The sequence below is a fragment of the Festucalex cinctus genome, chromosome 8 (genome assembly GCF_051991245.1).
Source record: "Festucalex cinctus isolate MCC-2025b chromosome 8, RoL_Fcin_1.0, whole genome shotgun sequence".
Classification (NCBI taxonomy): domain Eukaryota; kingdom Metazoa; phylum Chordata; class Actinopteri; order Syngnathiformes; family Syngnathidae; genus Festucalex; species Festucalex cinctus.
This window is the reverse complement of record NC_135418.1, coordinates 25,990,812-26,008,141: the sequence shown is the minus strand read 5'-3', so window position 1 is coordinate 26,008,141 and position 17,330 is coordinate 25,990,812. Positions and strand designations below refer to the sequence as shown.

The following is a 17,330-nucleotide window of genomic DNA, read 5'->3' as shown; positions in this document are numbered from 1 at the left end:
AAAAACAAAACAAAAAAAAACCAAAAAACGCCTTAGTATACATGGTCGTTTAAAAAAAAAAAAAAAAAGCCTTACTATACATGGTCTTTTTTTTTAAGACACCTCATGATTCATGGTCATGAAAAAAAAAAAAGCCTTACTATACATGGTCGTTTAAAAAAAAAAAAAAAAAAAGCCTTACTATACATGGTCGTTTAAAAAAAAACACGCCTTACTATACATGGTCTTTTTTTTTTTTTTAAGACACCTCATGATTCATGGTCATGTTTTTAAAAATGCCTTACATGGTCGTTTAAAAAAAAAAAAAAAGCCTTACTATACACGGCCGTTTAAAAAAAAAAACACGCCTTACTATACATGGTCTTTTTTTTTAAGACACCTCATGATTCATGGTCATGAAAAAAAAAAAAGCCTTACTATACATGGTCGTTTAAAAAGAAAACACGCCTTACTATATATGGTCTTTTTTTTTTAAGACACCGTATGATTCATGGTCATGAAAAAAAAAAAAAAGCCTTCCTATACAGGGTCGTTTAAAAAAAAAAAAGAAAAAGCCTTACTATACATGGTCTTTTTTTTTTAAGACACCTCATGATTCATGGTCATGTTTTTAAAAATGCCTTACATGGTCGTTTAAAAAAAAAAAAAAAAAAAAAAGCCTTACTATACATGGTCGTTTAAAAAAAAAAAACACGCCTTACTATACATGGACATTTAAAAAAAAAAAAAAAAAAAAAAAAAGCCTTACTATACATGGTCTTTTTTTTTATTTTTATTTTTTTAAGACACCTCATAATTCATGGTCATGTTTTTAAAAATGCCTTACATGGTCGTTTAAAAACAAAACAAACAAACAAAAAAACGCCTTACTATACATGGACGTTTAAAAAAAAAAAAAAAAAAGCCTTACTATACATGGTCGTTTAAAAAAAAAAAAAAAAAAAAAGCCTTACTAAACATGGTCGTTTAAAAAAAAAAAACACGCCTTACTATACATGGACATTTAAAAAAAAAAAAAAAAAAAAAAAAGCCTTACTATACATGGTCGTTTAAAAAAAAAACACGCCTTACTATACATGGTCTTTTTTTTTTTTAAGACACCTTATGATTCATGGTCATGAAAAAAAAAAAAAACACGCCTTACTATACATGGTCTTTTTTTTTTTTTTTTTAAGACACCCTATGGTTCATTTTCATGAAAAAAAAAAAAAAAAAAGCCTTACTATACATGGTCGTTTAAAAAAAAAACACGCCTTACTATACATGGTCTTTTTTTTTTTAAGACACCTCATGATTCATGGTCATGTTTTTAAAAATGCCTTACATGGTCGTTTAAAAACAAAACAAACAAACAAAAAAAAACGCCTTACTATACATGGACGTTTAAAAAAAAATAAAAAATAAAAGCCTTACTATACATGGTCGTTTAAAAAAAAAAAAAAAAAAAAGCCTTACTATACATGGTCGTTTAAAAAAAAAACACGCCTTACTATACATGGTCTTTTTTTTTTTTTTTTAAGACACCCTATGGTTCATTTTCATGAAAAAAAAAAAAAAAAAAAAGCCTTACTATACATGGTCGTTTAAAAAAAAAACACGCCTTACTATACGTGGTCTTTTTTTTTTTAAGACACCTCATGATTCATGGTCATGTTTTTAAAAATGCCTTACATGGTCGTTTAAAAACAAAACAAACAAACAAACAAAAAAGCCTTCCTATATATGGTCGTTTAAAAAAAAAAAAAAAAAAGCCTTACTATACATGGTCTTTTTTTTTTTAAGACACCTCATGATTCATGGTCATCTGTTTAAAAATGCCTTACATGGTCGTTTAAAAACAAAACAAACAAAAAAAACGCCTTACTATACATGGTCGTTAAAAAAAAAAAAAAAAAAAAAGCCTTACTATACATGCTCGTTTAAAAAAAAAAAAACACGCCTTATTATACATGGTCTTTTTTTTTTTTAAGACACCTCATGATTCATGGTCATGTTTTTAAAATGCCTTACATGGTCGTTTAAAAACAAAACAAAAAAAACAAAAAAACCGCCTTACTATACATGGTCGTTTAAAAAAAAAAAAAACACACCTTACTATACATGGTCTTTTTTTTTTTTTAAGACACCTTCTGATTCATGGTCATGAAAAAAAAAGAAAAAAAAACCCTTACTATACATGGTCGTTTAAAAAAAAAAAACACGTCTTACTATACATGGTCTTTTTTTTTTTTTTTTAAGACACCTCATGATTCATGGTCATGTTTTTAAAAATGCCTTACATGGTCGTTTAAAAACAAAACAAACAAAACAAAAAAAACGCCTTAGTATACATGGTCGTTTAAAAAAAAAAAAAAAAAGCCTTACTATACATGGTCGTTTAAAAAAAAACACGCCTTACTATACATGGTCTTTTTTTTTTTTAAGACACCTCATGATTCATGGTCATGTTTTTAAAAATGCCTTACATGGTCGTTTAAAAAAAAAAAAAAAAAAAAGCCTTACTATACACGGCCGTTTAAAAAAAAAAACACGCCTTACTATACATGGTCTTTTTTTTTAAGACACCTCATGATTCATGGTCATGAAAAAAAAAAGCCTTACTATACATGGTCATTAAAAAAAAAAAAAGCCTTACTATACATGGTCGTTTAAAAAAAAAACACGCCTTACTATATATGGTCTTTTTTTTTTAAGACACCGTATGATTCATGGTCATGAAAAAAAAAAAAAAGCCTTCCTATACAGGGTCGTTTAAAAAAAAAAAAAGAAAAAGCCTTACTATACATGGTCTTTTTTTTTTTAAGACACCTCATGATTCATGGTCATGTTTTTAAAAATGCCTTACATGGTCGTTTAAAAAAAAAAAGAAAAGAAAAGCCTTACTATACATGGTCTTTTTTTCAAAACACCTCGTGATTCATGGTCATCTTTTTAAAAATGCCTTAAAAAACAAACCCAAAAAAAAAACGCCTTACTTTACATGGTCTTTTTTTAAAAAGACACCTCATCATTCATGGTCATCTGTTTGAAAATGCCTTACATGGTCATTTAAAAAAAAAAAAAAAAAAAAAAAGCCTTACTATACATGGTCTTTTTTTTTAAGACACCTCATGATTCATGGTCATGAAAAAAAAAAAAGCCTTACTATACATGGTCGTTTAAAAAAAAAACACGCCTTACTATATATGGTCTTTTTTTTTTAAGACACCGTATGATTCATGGTCATGAAAAAAAAAAAAGCCTTCCTATACATGGTCTTTTTTTTTTTTTAAGACACCTCATAATTCATGGTCATGTTTTTAAAAATGCCTTACATGGTCGTTTAAAAAAAAGAAAAGAAAAAGCCTTACTATACATGGTCTTTTTTTTTTTTTAAGACACCTCATAATTCATGGTCATGTTTTTAAAAATGCCTTACATGGTCGTTTAAAAAAAAAAAAAAAAAAAGCCTTACTATACATGGTCGTTTAAAAAAAAAAACACGCCTTACTATACATGGACATTTAAAAAAAAAAAAAAAAGAAAAAAAAAGCCTTACTATACATGGTCTTTTTTTTAATTTTATTTTTTTTAAGACACCTCATAATTCATGGTCATGTTTTTAAAAATGCCTTACATGGTCGTTTAAAAACAAAACAAACAAACAAACAAAAAAACGCCTTACTATACATGGACGTTTAAAAAAAAAAAAAAAGCCTTACTATACATGGTCGTTTAAAAAAAAAAAAAAAAAAAAGCCTTACTATACATGGTCGTTTAAAAAAAAAAAACACGCCTTACTATACATGGACATTTAAAAAAAAAAAAAAAAAAAAAAAAGCCTTACTATACATGGTCTTTTTTTTTATTTTATTTTTTTTAAGACACCTCATAATTCATGGTCATGTTTTTAAAAATGCCTTACATGGTCGTTTAAAAACAAAACAAACAAACAAAAAAACGCCTTACTATACATGGACGTTTAAAAAAAAAAAAAAAAAAGCCTTACTATACATGGTCGTTTAAAAAAAAAAAAAAAAAAAAGCCTTACTATGCATGGTCGTTTAAAAAAAAAAAAAAAAAAAAGCCTTACTATACATGGTCGTTTAAAAAAAAACACGCCTTACTATACATGGTCTTTTTTTTTTTTTTTTAAGACACCCTATGGTTCATTTTCATGAAAAAAAAAAAAAAAAAAAAAAAAAAGCCTTACTATACATGGACGTTAAAAAAAAAAAAAAAAAAAAGCCTTACTATACAAGGTCGTTTAAAAAAAAAAAAAAAAAAAAAAAGCCTTACTATACATGGTCGTTTAAAAAAAAAACATGCATTACTATACATGGTCTTTTTTTTTTTTTTTTAAGACACCCTATGGTTCATTTTCATGAAAAAAAAAAAAAAAAAAAAAAAAGCCTTACTATACATGGACGTTAAAAAAAAAAAAAAAAAAAGCCTTACTATACAAGGTCGTTTAAAAAAAAAAAAAAAAAAAAAAGCCTTACTATACATGGTCGTTTAAAAAAAAAACATGCATTACTATACATGGTCTTTTTTTTTTTTTTTTAAGACACCCTATGGTTCATTTTCATGAAAAAAAAAAAAAAAAAAAAAGCCTTACTATACATGGTCGTTTAAAAAAAAAAACACTCCTTACTATACGTGGTCTTTTTTTTTTTAAGACACCTCATGATTCATGGTCATGTTTTTAAAAATGCCTTACATGGTCGTTTAAAAACAAAACAAACAAACAAACAAAAAAAGCCTTCCTATATATGGTGGTTTAAAAAAAAAAAAAAAAAGCCTTACTATACATGGTCTTTTTTTTTTTAAGATTCATGGTCATCTGTTTAAAAATGCCTTACATGGTCGTTTAAAAACAAAACAAACAAAAAAAACGCCTTACTATACATGGTCGTTTAAAAAAAAAAAAAAAAAAAAAAGCCTTACTATATACATGGTCGTTTAAAAAAAACAAAACACGCCTTATTATACATGGTCTTTTTTTTTTTTAAGACACCTCATGATTCATGGTCATGTTTTTAAAAATGCCTTACATGGTCGTTTAAAAACAAAACAAACAAAAAAAAAAAAACGCCTTACTATACATGGTCGTTTAAAAAAAAAAAAAAACACACCTTACTATACATGGTCTTTTTTTTTTTTTTTTTTAAGACACCTCATGATTCATGGTCATGTTTTGAAAAATGCCTTACATGGTCGTTTAAAAACAAACAAAAAAAAAAAAAAAAACGCCTTAGTATACATGGTCGTTTAAAAAAAAAAAAAAAAAGCCTTACTATACATGGTCTTTTTTTTTAAGACACCTCATGATTCATGGTCATGAAAAAAAAAAAAAGCCTTACTATACATGGTCGTTTAAAAAAAAAAAAAAAAAAAAGCCTTACTATACATGGTCGTTTAAAAAAAAACACGCCTTACTATACATGGTCTTTTTTTTTTTTTTAAGACACCTCATGATTCATGGTCATGTTTTTAAAAATGCCTTACATGGTCGTTTAAAAAAAAAAAAAAAGCCTTACTATACATGGTCGTTTAAAAAAAAAAAAAAAAAAAAGCCTTACTATACATGGCCGTTTAAAAAAAAAAACACGCCTTACTATACATGGTCTTTTTTTTTAAGACACCTCATGATTCATGGTCATGAAAAAAAAAAAAGCCTTACTATACATGGTCGTTTAAAAAAAAAACACGCCTTACTATACATGGTCTTTTTTTTTTTAAGACACCGTATGATTCATGGTCATGAAAAAAAAAAAAAAGCCTTCCTATACAGGGTCGTTTAAAAAAAAAAAAGAAAAAGCCTTACTATACATGGTCTTTTTTTTTTAAGACACCTCATGATTCATGGTCATGTTTTTAAAAATGCCTTACATGGTCGTTTAAAAAAAAAAAAAAAAAAAAAGCCTTACTATACATGGTCGTTTAAAAAAAAAAAACACGCCTTACTATACATGGACATTTAAAAAAAAAAAAGCCTTACTATACATGGTCTTTTTTTTTATTTTATTTTTTTTAAGACACCTCATAATTCATGGTCATGTTTTTAAAAATGCCTTACATGGTCGTTTAAAAACAAAACAAACAAACAAAAAAAAAAGCCTTCCTATATATGGTCGTTTAAAAAAAAAAAAAAAAAAAGCCTTACTATACATGGTCTTTTTTTTTTTTTTAAGACACCTTCTGATTCATGGTCATGAAAAAAAAAAAAAAAAAAGCCTTACTATACATGGTCTTTTTTTTTTTTTTTTAAGACACCCTATGGTTCATTTTCATGAAAAAAAAAAAAAAAAAAGCCTTACTATACATGGTCGTTTAAAAAAAAAACACGCCTTACTATACATGGTCTTTTTTTTTTTTTAAGACACCTTATGATTCATGGTCATGAAAAAAAAAAAAAAAAAAGCCTTACTATACATGGTTGTTTAAAAAAAAAAAAAAAAAAAAAAGCCTTATTATACATGGTCGTTTAAAAAAAAAACCCGCCTTACTATACATGGTCTTTTTTTTTTTTTTTTTAAGACACCCTATGGTTCATTTTCATGAAAAAAAAAAAAAAAAAAGCCTTACTATACATGGTCGTTTAAAAAAAAAACACGCCTTACTATACATGGTCTTTTTTTTTTTTTTTTAAGACACCCTATGGTTCATTTTCATGAAAAAAAAAAAAAAAAAAAAGCCTTACTATACATGGTCGTTTAAAAAAAAAACACGCCTTACTATACGTGGTCTTTTTTTTTTTAAGACACCTCATGATTCATGGTCATGTTTTTAAAAATGCCTTACATGGTCGTTTAAAAACAAAACAAACAAACAAAAAAAAAGCCTTCCTATATATGGTCGTTTAAAAAAAAAAAAAAAAAAGCCTTACTATACATGGTCTTTTTTTTTTTAAGACACCTCATGATTCATGGTCATCTGTTTAAAAATGCCTTACATGGTCGTTTAAAAACAAAACAAACAAAAAAAACGCCTTACTATACATGGTCGTTAAAAAAAAAAAAAAAAAAAAAGCCTTACTATACATGCTCGTTTAAAAAAAAAAAAACACGCCTTATTATACATGGTCTTTTTTTTTTTTTAAGACACCTCATGATTCATGGTCATGTTTTTAAAATGCCTTACATGGTCGTTTAAAAACAAAACAAAAAAAACAAAAAAAAAACCTTACTATACATGGTCGTTTAAAAAAAAAAAAACACACCTTACTATACATGGTCTTTTTTTTTTTTTTAAGACACCTTCTGATTCATGGTCATGAAAAAAAAAGAAAAAAAAACCCTTACTATACATGGTCGTTTAAAAAAAAAAAACACGTCTTACTATACATGGTCTTTTTTTTTTTTTTTTAAGACACCTCATGATTCATGGTCATGTTTTTAAAAATGCCTTACATGGTCGTTTAAAAACAAAACAAACAAAACAAAAAAAACGCCTTAGTATACATGGTCGTTTAAAAAAAAAAAAAAAAGCCTTACTATACATGGTCGTTTAAAAAAAAACACGCCTTACTATACATGGTCTTTTTTTTTTTTAAGACACCTCATGATTCATGGTCATGTTTTTAAAAATGCCTTACATGGTCGTTTAAAAAAAAAAAAAAAAAAAGCCTTACTATACACGGCCGTTTAAAAAAAAAAACACGCCTTACTATACATGGTCTTTTTTTTTAAGACACCTCATGATTCATGGTCATGAAAAAAAACACGCCTTACTATACATGGTCTTTTTTTTTAAGACACCTCATGATTCATGGTCATGAAAAAAAAAAAGCCTTACTATACATGGTCATTAAAAAAAAAAAAAAGCCTTACTATACATGGTCGTTTAAAAAAAAAACACGCCTTACTATATATGGTCTTTTTTTTTTAAGACACCGTATGATTCATGGTCATGAAAAAAAAAAAAAAAGCCTTCCTATACAGGGTCGTTTAAAAAAAAAAAAAAGAAAAAGCCTTACTATACATGGTCTTTTTTTTTTAAGACACCTCATGATTCATGGTCATGTTTTTAAAAATGCCTTACATGGTCGTTTAAAAAAAAAAAGAAAAGAAAAGCCTTACTATACATGGTCTTTTTTTCAAAACACCTCGTGATTCATGGTCATCTTTTTAAAAATGCCTTAAAAAACAAACCCAAAAAAAAAACGCCTTACTTTACATGGTCTTTTTTTTAAAAGACACCTCATCATTCATGGTCATCTGTTTGAAAATGCCTTACATGGTCATTTAAAAAAAAATCAAACAAAAAAACGCCTTACTATACATGGTAGTTAAAAAAAAAATAAAACGTCTGTTTTTTTTGTTTTTTTTAAAGACGCCTCATGATACATGGTCGTCTTTTTAAAAATGTCTTACGATATTACAAAAAAAACCCAAAACGTCTTAATATACATGTTAAAAAAAAAAAAAAAAAAAGAATCACTTGCTTATGTTATTTTTGGAATGCCATTTATTTTTGAAGAAATTAGCCAGCGTGGAACTGTCAACGTGGAGTAAAACAATTTGACTAGGCTATGTCATTGGAGAAAATCTTTAATAATTCTGTATTCATTATTGTGCTTGGCCTCTAGAGGTCACTTTTTACCTCACTTTTAACTAGCTAAACTTCTACACAACTCCGTTTGCAATAAGAATATTAAACCCCAAGAAGTTGTCAAGGCCTTCTTCTCTCTGTCTCCGTCTCTCTCTTCTCTCTTCTCTCTCTCTCTCGGACAAGTAGCATATTCACAGGGAAAAAATGACAGCACACACGTCATAATCAATCACCTGTAGTGACTTTATTAGTTATGACACTCATATTAGTTCAGAAATGACATTGCATGGGCCTATTTGCATATTTGCACATATTTACACAATTTCTACACTTTTATATAAAATGTTTCCCTTTCACTGAGGTTACCCCCATTTTGTGCTTCATTGTAAGATCACAATTCATAATAATTGTAAGATTCATTTCTGTTTGAGTACTTGGAAGCGTCCACAACCTGCTAAGCGACACAGAAAGTATTTCAATGTAAAACAGATGAAAGCTTGTTATGGCACCAACCCAAAATGGAAGTGCCGCAGTCCAAACCCCTTTTCAAAATGGCGACGTTCACAAACCAAAGGTTACTTATGAAGTTGATACAGATTAACAATTCAACCACAACATAGGGTGAAGTCTTAACTCGCTTTCACATCTAACTTTGGCGTGTTTTGCTTTTCTTCCGTTTTATTTTTAAAATCCCAAACGCAACACGGGATGTTGCGCTAAGCTAGCCCCAATAACTTTTGTCCGGCAGGACCGTGCACGTCTCTATTTGTTGTTGACGTCAAGGCGGTGAGCATTTTGTAGCTGGTGGTGTTTTTTTGTTTTTTCCTTTTAAGACTTGCATGACAGCTTACTTCTCATGCACTTTTTTTTTTTTTTTTTAATCATTCATGGCATATAAAGACAACAACTAGCTGGCCTTTGGACAAATTGGGGATTTAAGTGAACTGGACATGCATGTTTTTTGGGGGGGGGGTATGAGTAGAAAACATCCAAACTCCGCACCGCAAGGCCTTTAGCCGTGATTTGAATCCAGAACTTCAGAACTGTGAGAGACACAGGTGCAAATCACTATTCCGTGTCCTCCCAGACTCAAAATCACTCAAGATTAAACAGGCAGTTTATGCTTAAGACAATATTGACTTCCTGGTTGTTGTATGAGACAGTCCTGATTGTTTGGTCCATGTTGTGTTGCGAGGAAGAGTGGAAGAGCGTTGCCACAACACCCAGCGGTCACAGGGTGGGTGATGGAGCGTTTTGTGGGTCACACGGGGTGCACAAACTGGTACACGAGCCTCTGAGAGATGTCCGGTTTGCGGATGATTCCCTTCTTGTAGTATTGGCGGATGGAGCGGCTCAGCTTGTCGTAGTTCATGGCCGGCCGGTTCTTCCTCAGGCCCCACAGCCGCGCCACGTGGGCCGAATCTTCAATCTTGAAGATACCTGCAGGCACAAGGACATTTAAAGATCATTTAAAGGTTGGTCTATGTTTTCACAAATAAAAACATTTGAGTACGGTACCTTTGTCTTTGTTGAGCCAGCGGATGCAGCGTCCGTAGTTGTGAGGTTTGAGCAGAAGTTCTCGAAGGAATTGCCACAAGTGGATGGGTTGACCCGAACAAGAAGAATCGGCCTCCGACCAAAGCTCCTCGGTGCCTGCACGTATGAATATTTAATATAATATATATATATATATATATATATATATATAAAATAGAATATAATAGGCACAATGAATACATTTATTATTTATTGCTGTGTGCGGTGCTTTGAATCAACTCCAATGAGAACCACCACTACCCACAGCTCTGAAAGCCACCTACCTGCACTTTTGTTGTCTCCAACTGTGCACCTTTCTTTCATCCATGCGGCTGCAGAGAGAAGATGCTCGTTTAGATGCTAAAAGTACAAATGTGACCGTGCCGCCGAGTCGGCTTTGTGACTCACTCGACTTCCAAATGTCCAAGTGCGCGTGCAGCGTGTCCCCGCACTGCGGCGAGCGCTGGCGGAATTCCTCCTCGCTCATGGCGCACAGATCCTTTCCTGTCAGCTCCTGGAAGGTTCTCCCCGCGTGAGGGAGCCGGTACAGGTGCTCCGTCCACAGCAGCCACTTCTGAACGTTGCTCACGTTCCACTCCATCGGGTCTAAAACACAACAAATACAACAACTACATCAGCACTCAGGTCAAGACATAGAGTGTCATATGTGCAGTATTTATTTATTTTTTATTATTATTATTTTTTTTTAACATGTACACTTATAGTGAGTTGGTCAATTAGTTAGTCAGTTAGTTAATGGGTCATCAGTTCAGGTGTTAGTTGGTCAATTGGTTGTTAAGGCATAGATCCTTATTTAGTGAGTTACTTGGTCGTCAATTGGGCATTCGCTAGTTAGTTAGTTAGTTAGTTAGTTAGCCCTAATGACAATTGACCAGTCTGTCAGACTGTGTGTGATATGAGTAGGTTGGCAGTGAGTCAGTAAGCCATTTAATTACTTAATTACCATTTAGTTACTCGGCCGGCGAGTTAATTATTTAGTAAGTGTAAATGAGTCAGCTGGTTAGTTAGTTACCTAGTTACCCTATCAACCAGTGAGTTGGTTAGTTAGTTAGTTATTAGTGAGTCAGCTGGTTAGCTAGCTAGTTAACCTGTTAATAAATCAGTGAGTGAGTGAGTGAGTGAGTGAGTGAGTCCGAATAACAATTGATAGATCTGTCAGACTGTGCGTGAGATGCGTAGTCAGTGAGTCAGCCATTTATTTACTTAATTACAACTTAGTTACCTGGCTGGCTAGTTAGGCATTTAGTAAGTGACTCCGCTGGTTAGTTACTCAGTTAGTTAGCTAGTTACACAGTTAGTTAGTTAGTTAGTTAGTTAGTGACTTATCCACATTTGCATACAGTACCTATTTGCACCTAAACTCACCGACTTCATGATTGAGTGTCATAAAAATATGTTGTATTTCTATGTAATCCAGCTACTAACTGACTAACTAACAACAGCGTAACAACATCTCACCAATATAAAGATGATGAGAATGTGACGGCTGAAATAACCAAGTCGGGTCAGTAAAACTCCATCTTTTCCGACAATTCCCTCTCGACACGATAGCTGCAATTGCAAAGTCAACACACTTTTTTTTTCTTTTTTTTTATGACGACGCCTTTATGACAGCGTACACAAGCGTCCAAGCGCGCTCGCTGATGTTTGAGGAGGCCTCGCCCACAACCGCGACTGTGTACACGTCGAACGCGGCCGTCACGACCCGACAGAAGCGATGCAAAGGTCAGGATTAAACACATCCTGGTGCGGGCAAACACGGCTTTACGCCACTCAGGATATGATGGAGCAGATCTGTCATGCCGGATGAGTTGTGTTGGTTTTAGGACTAAGTTCCAGTAGCTTAAATATCACTGAATAAATATGCCCTTTGCGGCAAAGAACTGCTAAAACTCATGTTATGGAAAACTCTTTGTTAAGTTCTTATGTCAGTTAGGGGAGCGGAATTGCGCCTCCAACTCAGATTGTGCATCTCAGGGGAGCCTATTTTTGGGGCACAATCCTGTAGAGGGACGCTGGTTTTTAGGGTGCAAGGCAAAGCTGAAGCTCCAGCGGGTACGTGGACCTACCTGGCGTAATATTAAGCAGCTTGCAGGCCGTCTCAATGTCCTTGAGCACCTCGCCCACCACCATGCTCTGAACTTGCTCCAAAGAGCGCTCCTCCTCGGGGACGTCCATCCCCGGCGAGAGGCCCCGCCCCTGGCTGTCGATGACGGGGCACTGCTCCGGCTCCTCTCGGGGCGCCTCCATGCGAGCCACGTTCGGCGACGCCTCCGACACCCTGACCAGCCAAGCGGCGTCCTCCGTGGCCAACATGTCAAAGCAGGGCAGGTAGAGGCCCGGCATGGCGTTCGTCTTGGCCTCCGCCAGGTCCCACTCTTCCCCGGAATCCCTGTTTCGCTCCAAGACGGTTAGAGAATCCTCCGCCATTCCGACCCGGGATCCATAAAGTGCGATTTCTGATAAGCTTCCGATGGAATTTGACATCGCGACCACCTGTAAACGAGGCAAGCAGACAACAGTCAAGTCATGATATGATTTGGGGCCTATTTTCGTGCCCAATTAATATCCAACATGGTGCAGCGGGGTCTGCCAAATTCCCTAACACAGTAAACTAGATTTGCCATGACACAAAAATGAAGACGTGCAAGTTTTACGGCAAAGCAATGTCTATGAAAATAAAACCCTTTAGCAAATGTACTCACTTTCATGTACTCTGTATGAAATGCAAACACTATATGCATCTATCGTATTTAGTGTAATTCAGTTTAATTTATAAATGTTGAAACAATCATTTTGGGTACTTTAATTCAAATAAAATTCTGAATCAAAGGATAAGCGGTTCAGATCATGGATGGATGGCTTTTGAGTCTTATTTATGTTTTACTGTTTTATAATACTTTAACTCATTCACTGCCATTGACGGAAAAAGACGTCAAATGATGCATTTTTGCTGGGCTGGCAGTGAATGTGTTAACTTTAATATGGCGTTCTTACAGATTATTACAAATTTATTCTTATTATATATTATTATTATTATTATTATTTTACATATTATTACAAATAATTATAATTATTTTATCTTATATATTTCATCATTTTTTATACCTATAAAATTGCATATAATGTGTCACTACTTCTTTAGTATTTAATGAATTATTTTCTCGTCATTTTTTGTTCCTGTTCTTGTCAAATGGTCAAAAAAGTAGTGCTAATATTTAATGTCCAAACTTATCTACATAGATCATTTGTGGGCAAACTCTGTTCTCGAGAGCCGAAGTCCTGCAGGTTTTGGTTGTTTCCCTTCTCCAATACAGCGGATATATAATTAGCTCATCAGCAAGCTCTGCATAAGCTTGATAACGACCCTATTGATTGGAATCAGCTGTGTTGGAAGAGGGAAACCTGCAGGACTCCGGCCCTCGAGGACCGAGCTTGCCCACCCCTGGTATAGATCCATAGCAACTTACAAAAAAGATCCTCGAGCTTTGTTTCCGTCCCTTTAAGATAACACCAGTTGGCGTGTAAATTCCTAAACGGTTTTCTGTGGCAATTGGGCAATCCAGCTGCTAAACCATCCGAGCGTGACGTCCGACGAGGAGCTCCATTGCAACATCAGGCAAAGAGTCAAAAGCAGGAGCTGCCTTAAAAATGTTGTTATTGGGGGGTGGGCATTGGGGGAACCGACCCTGCGGAAGGTTCAAGCCCACAGGCGTGGGGCAAACTTGGATTGGGCTAAATTTGTGGGTCAACGGTAGCGAATGGTCGCCGTCTCGGGGGGTAGCTGACCCTCTTCAAGCCCCTTCAGCCGCTGCGGCCTCGTGGCTCTGCTGTCAGCTGGAGTTTTTTTAATCAAACTCGGCTCACGTCAGGTGCTGGAGTGCTTTTGCTTCACAATGACAAAAAAACAAAAACAAGGTGGTCTTGTTTTTGTTTTTTTTTGCTTCTTTTATGACAGCTGCACAGCCGTGGCGAGTGCTCTTTTATGGACTTCAGCTGTAGCGCAAGTGTGGCAATCTCAGGGCGATGTCCGTCGCGATGTGTACCCGACACAGGTGGCATACGAGAAGGCGCTCGGCCCGCCGGCTTATCAGCAATAAAGAGATGGTTCGCACAGCACATGTGCTCTGTTTGTCCACGTCCTGAAGGAATTAAAAGTCACAATTAAATATTCGGGAATTGTTAAGTCCGCTCATCCGGCTGCAGAAGACCTTAGGAAGTGTTGAAGCGGTTTTACGTGTACTCAAACCCCACAGACAATTGATGTGATCCATATAATCTAACTCTGTAGAGCTAAAATTTATATTTGCACGCTTGTTGCTAGGCAGATTTGAAAGGGCACAATTCTGACTGCCCCATAAGACAATCAAATAATTGCTATATGCCACTCATCCTGGTAAAGGAAGTTGTGCATTGTAGGTTTGATCTTCAAACTCACATGAAAATGCTTTGTTAGCTAGTCAGTTAATTATCGGTCAATTAGTTAGTGAAATTCAGAATCAGACAGTTAATTTGTTAGACACGTGATTCATTTTTCATTTAGTTAGTAGTCATTTACAGTGGTTAGTCGCTTAGTTAAGTTTCAGTCAGTCCGTCAGTCAACAAGTTGGTCAGTGAACCAATTGTTTAGTTTGTTCATCTGTTGCTCGGTTGGCCAGTTTCACATTAGTAAGTTAATTAATTGGTCATTTAGTTAGGTCGGACTCAAATAGTATAGTTGCCGGAACTGTAGTTCGCCGTTTAGCCAGTTAGGTAGTTAGCCAGTAAATTAGTCAGTTAGGTGTTAGATCATTGCCAATTGGTTAGCGGCTCAGTAAGTCAAGGAGTTAGACCACTATAGTTTGTTTCAAGGAGTTAGTCAGTTAGTTGACTAGCTTTCAGTTATTTAGCCAAGTGGTCTGTCAATCATTTATCCAGTCAGCCAGTTAGTTAGTTGTGCTTGGTACTTTGGCCAGTCACTGAACTTGGTTTATAGGTTTTGGTTAGTTAGGAGCCAGTCAATCAGTTACTCTGGTTTTTCAATTAGTCATTCGGTCTTTAGTCAGTCAATTAGTTAGTTAGGTTATTTGTCAATTGGTCAGTTGCTCATTCAGTCAGTTAGTTAGTTGATTCGTAAGTTAGTTAGCTAGGAAGTCAGTTGGTGGGTCAGTCATTCAGTCACTTAGTATGTCTAATCTTATTTTCTGATCCAGTCAGCTATAGTTTATTTTTTTCCGTACTTGTCGCCCCAAACTTGAATTAAGTTATCGCTGGAAAAGTGCATAACGAAAAAAACCCCCGAAGCTGATCCCCCCTCACGGTGTGTGATTCAATGATTCCGAGCCCCCCACTGTAAAGTCGCCTCCTCATCTTCCTTTTATCTCCTTTTGTGTTGCCTCTAAGCCACATTTTAGTCTCTCTGTTGCAGCCGGCTGCTGCGTGTCAACTCTGCTCTGCGACAGCTTGCGCTAAGCCCATTAGCAAAGCAAATTTAGCCATATTAACTTCTTCCAAGTGGAAGACGGGGGCACCGGCAAAAAGGTGGCGGCGGGGCGGGGCAGGGCTTAAGTCCCTGACTGATCTCTAAATGAGTTTGGTCAAGAAGCTGATATTCATTTCAGGAGCATTAGACTCCATTTGCTCGGCAAAGTCAGACTCCCCGCCGTGGGAACCGCATCGCTTCCGCATGCGAGCTCCCTTTGAGCGGCAAAGATGGCTGCGACGTGAGGCCGGCGGGATTAAAAGTTCTCGCTGGCAGCTTTTACCTGCCTGATTCAAAATGAAGAGTCACCAGTGGGGGGCGCCCCTCTCTGTACCAAAGACTGAATTTGTCAAGCTTGAAATGAACCCGTTTGGTCATCGTTCATCATCACTGCGACTGTCCGACAGTCGAGTGTTTAAGATGCGAGTTAATGAGTAGGAAATAGCCAAAGAGGGGGGGAAAAAAAGGGGGCAATTTCCCCAAAGTGACCCAAAAGGCCAACAAACAGTTAAATGTGTGTGCGTGTGTGGACAGCCAGGCGTGAGTGTTTGCCATGAGTCTGTCTTTTTTTTTTTGGTGGTACTATTGAAATCGGGGGCTCACACTCCATTTGAGCTCAATTCATTCAATTCTTATAATCATCAACTAATGGATTGCTATCTTATTTGAAAATAGTTTCAATCGCTTTCCATTGGTCTGTGGAACAGTAATGCTTTTAAGGTTAGAGTTTTTTTTTTTTTTTTTTAAATATTACAAAGTCATATTAAAACAATTTAAATAATAACAACCCAAGCAATAAATAAATACAATTATTAACAATTATTAGGTTAGAAAATACTCTTTTTTTTTAAGTATTGAAGTTATAATGAAATAAATAAAAAATAATTGAATATGACTTCATCTAGCTACATTTGAACCCCTGAAAATTGTGCTTCCAAATTGTATGTTCTTCCATAACATAAAACTATTCTTTTTTAAATAAAAATGTATTAGCAAATGCCATCCATTTTCTGAATCCTCAACCATATCCTCAATAAGTTTGCATGTTTATGTAAATTGTCTTAAAATAATAATCAAAAAATGAATAAAATACAATTCAAATAATATTCACTTAAATATGCCTTATTTTTGTAAAATGCCTTCACATAACATGGAAACAATAAATTAAATTAAATTATTCTCTCAACTTTGTCCAACTTGTTTTAGTCCCATTGTGTAATGTTAGTATTATGCTATTGATACAGATGCAAATTCATTCAGTCTATGATTTTGGTTTAATGCCAAATATTGATTATCCGTCAACACGAGCGGGCGACCTCTTACCTGGGTTGGGATTCTCCAGCCGATGATGTTGATGGTCGCAAGGTGAAGTGATACTCTTGATTGCTTTACGCTGGGATGAAGTGTGACCACCTGAGGGGCCGGCCGGCCGCTACCTTGGGACGGGGGTACATTAGGAAAAAAGGAAAGGGTGGGGTTGGGGTCAGCTTCAAGATATTAATATAATAATATGAAATTAATAACGTGGGTTAAGTTGAGTGTGTCAGCCTGAAGCCACGCTGGCCTGAAGTCAAGTCGAAGCACCTGCTGGGGGGGCGACACTACACAGCGAAGGAATTCCACCTCCATTGACAGCTATTTGAATTTATAGGGCCGCCTTGTTTACCTATGCACACAAGCTGGCGTGTGTGTGCGCATGTGTGCGTGTGCACATCAGCTCAGGCCTCATCAAACAGCGAGTTGACCCCACTGGAAGAAAGTGAAATGAGAGCAGCATCAA

At 34.7% G+C, this 17,330-nt stretch overlaps 2 protein-coding genes across 4 annotated transcripts in view; one reads left to right on the top strand and one right to left on the bottom strand.

The window, feature by feature from the left end:
- The window catches only part of LOC144024572 (synaptotagmin-2-like), a 400,108-nt gene that overhangs the window by 332,624 nt on the left and 50,154 nt on the right, over positions 1–17,330 (top strand). The gene's annotated exons all lie outside the window — the stretch shown is intronic.
- On the bottom strand, positions 8,757–17,304 carry spdef (SAM pointed domain containing ets transcription factor). Its single transcript, XM_077529974.1, has 6 exons — positions 16,874–17,304; positions 12,159–12,585; positions 10,477–10,674; positions 10,353–10,400; positions 10,051–10,185; positions 8,757–9,972 (listed from the first exon to the last, which is right to left on the bottom strand). The coding sequence occupies exons 2-6, from the start codon at positions 12,574–12,576 to the stop codon at positions 9,794–9,796; spliced, it is 978 nt and encodes a 325-aa protein (XP_077386100.1). The 5' UTR covers positions 12,577–12,585; positions 16,874–17,304; the 3' UTR covers positions 8,757–9,793.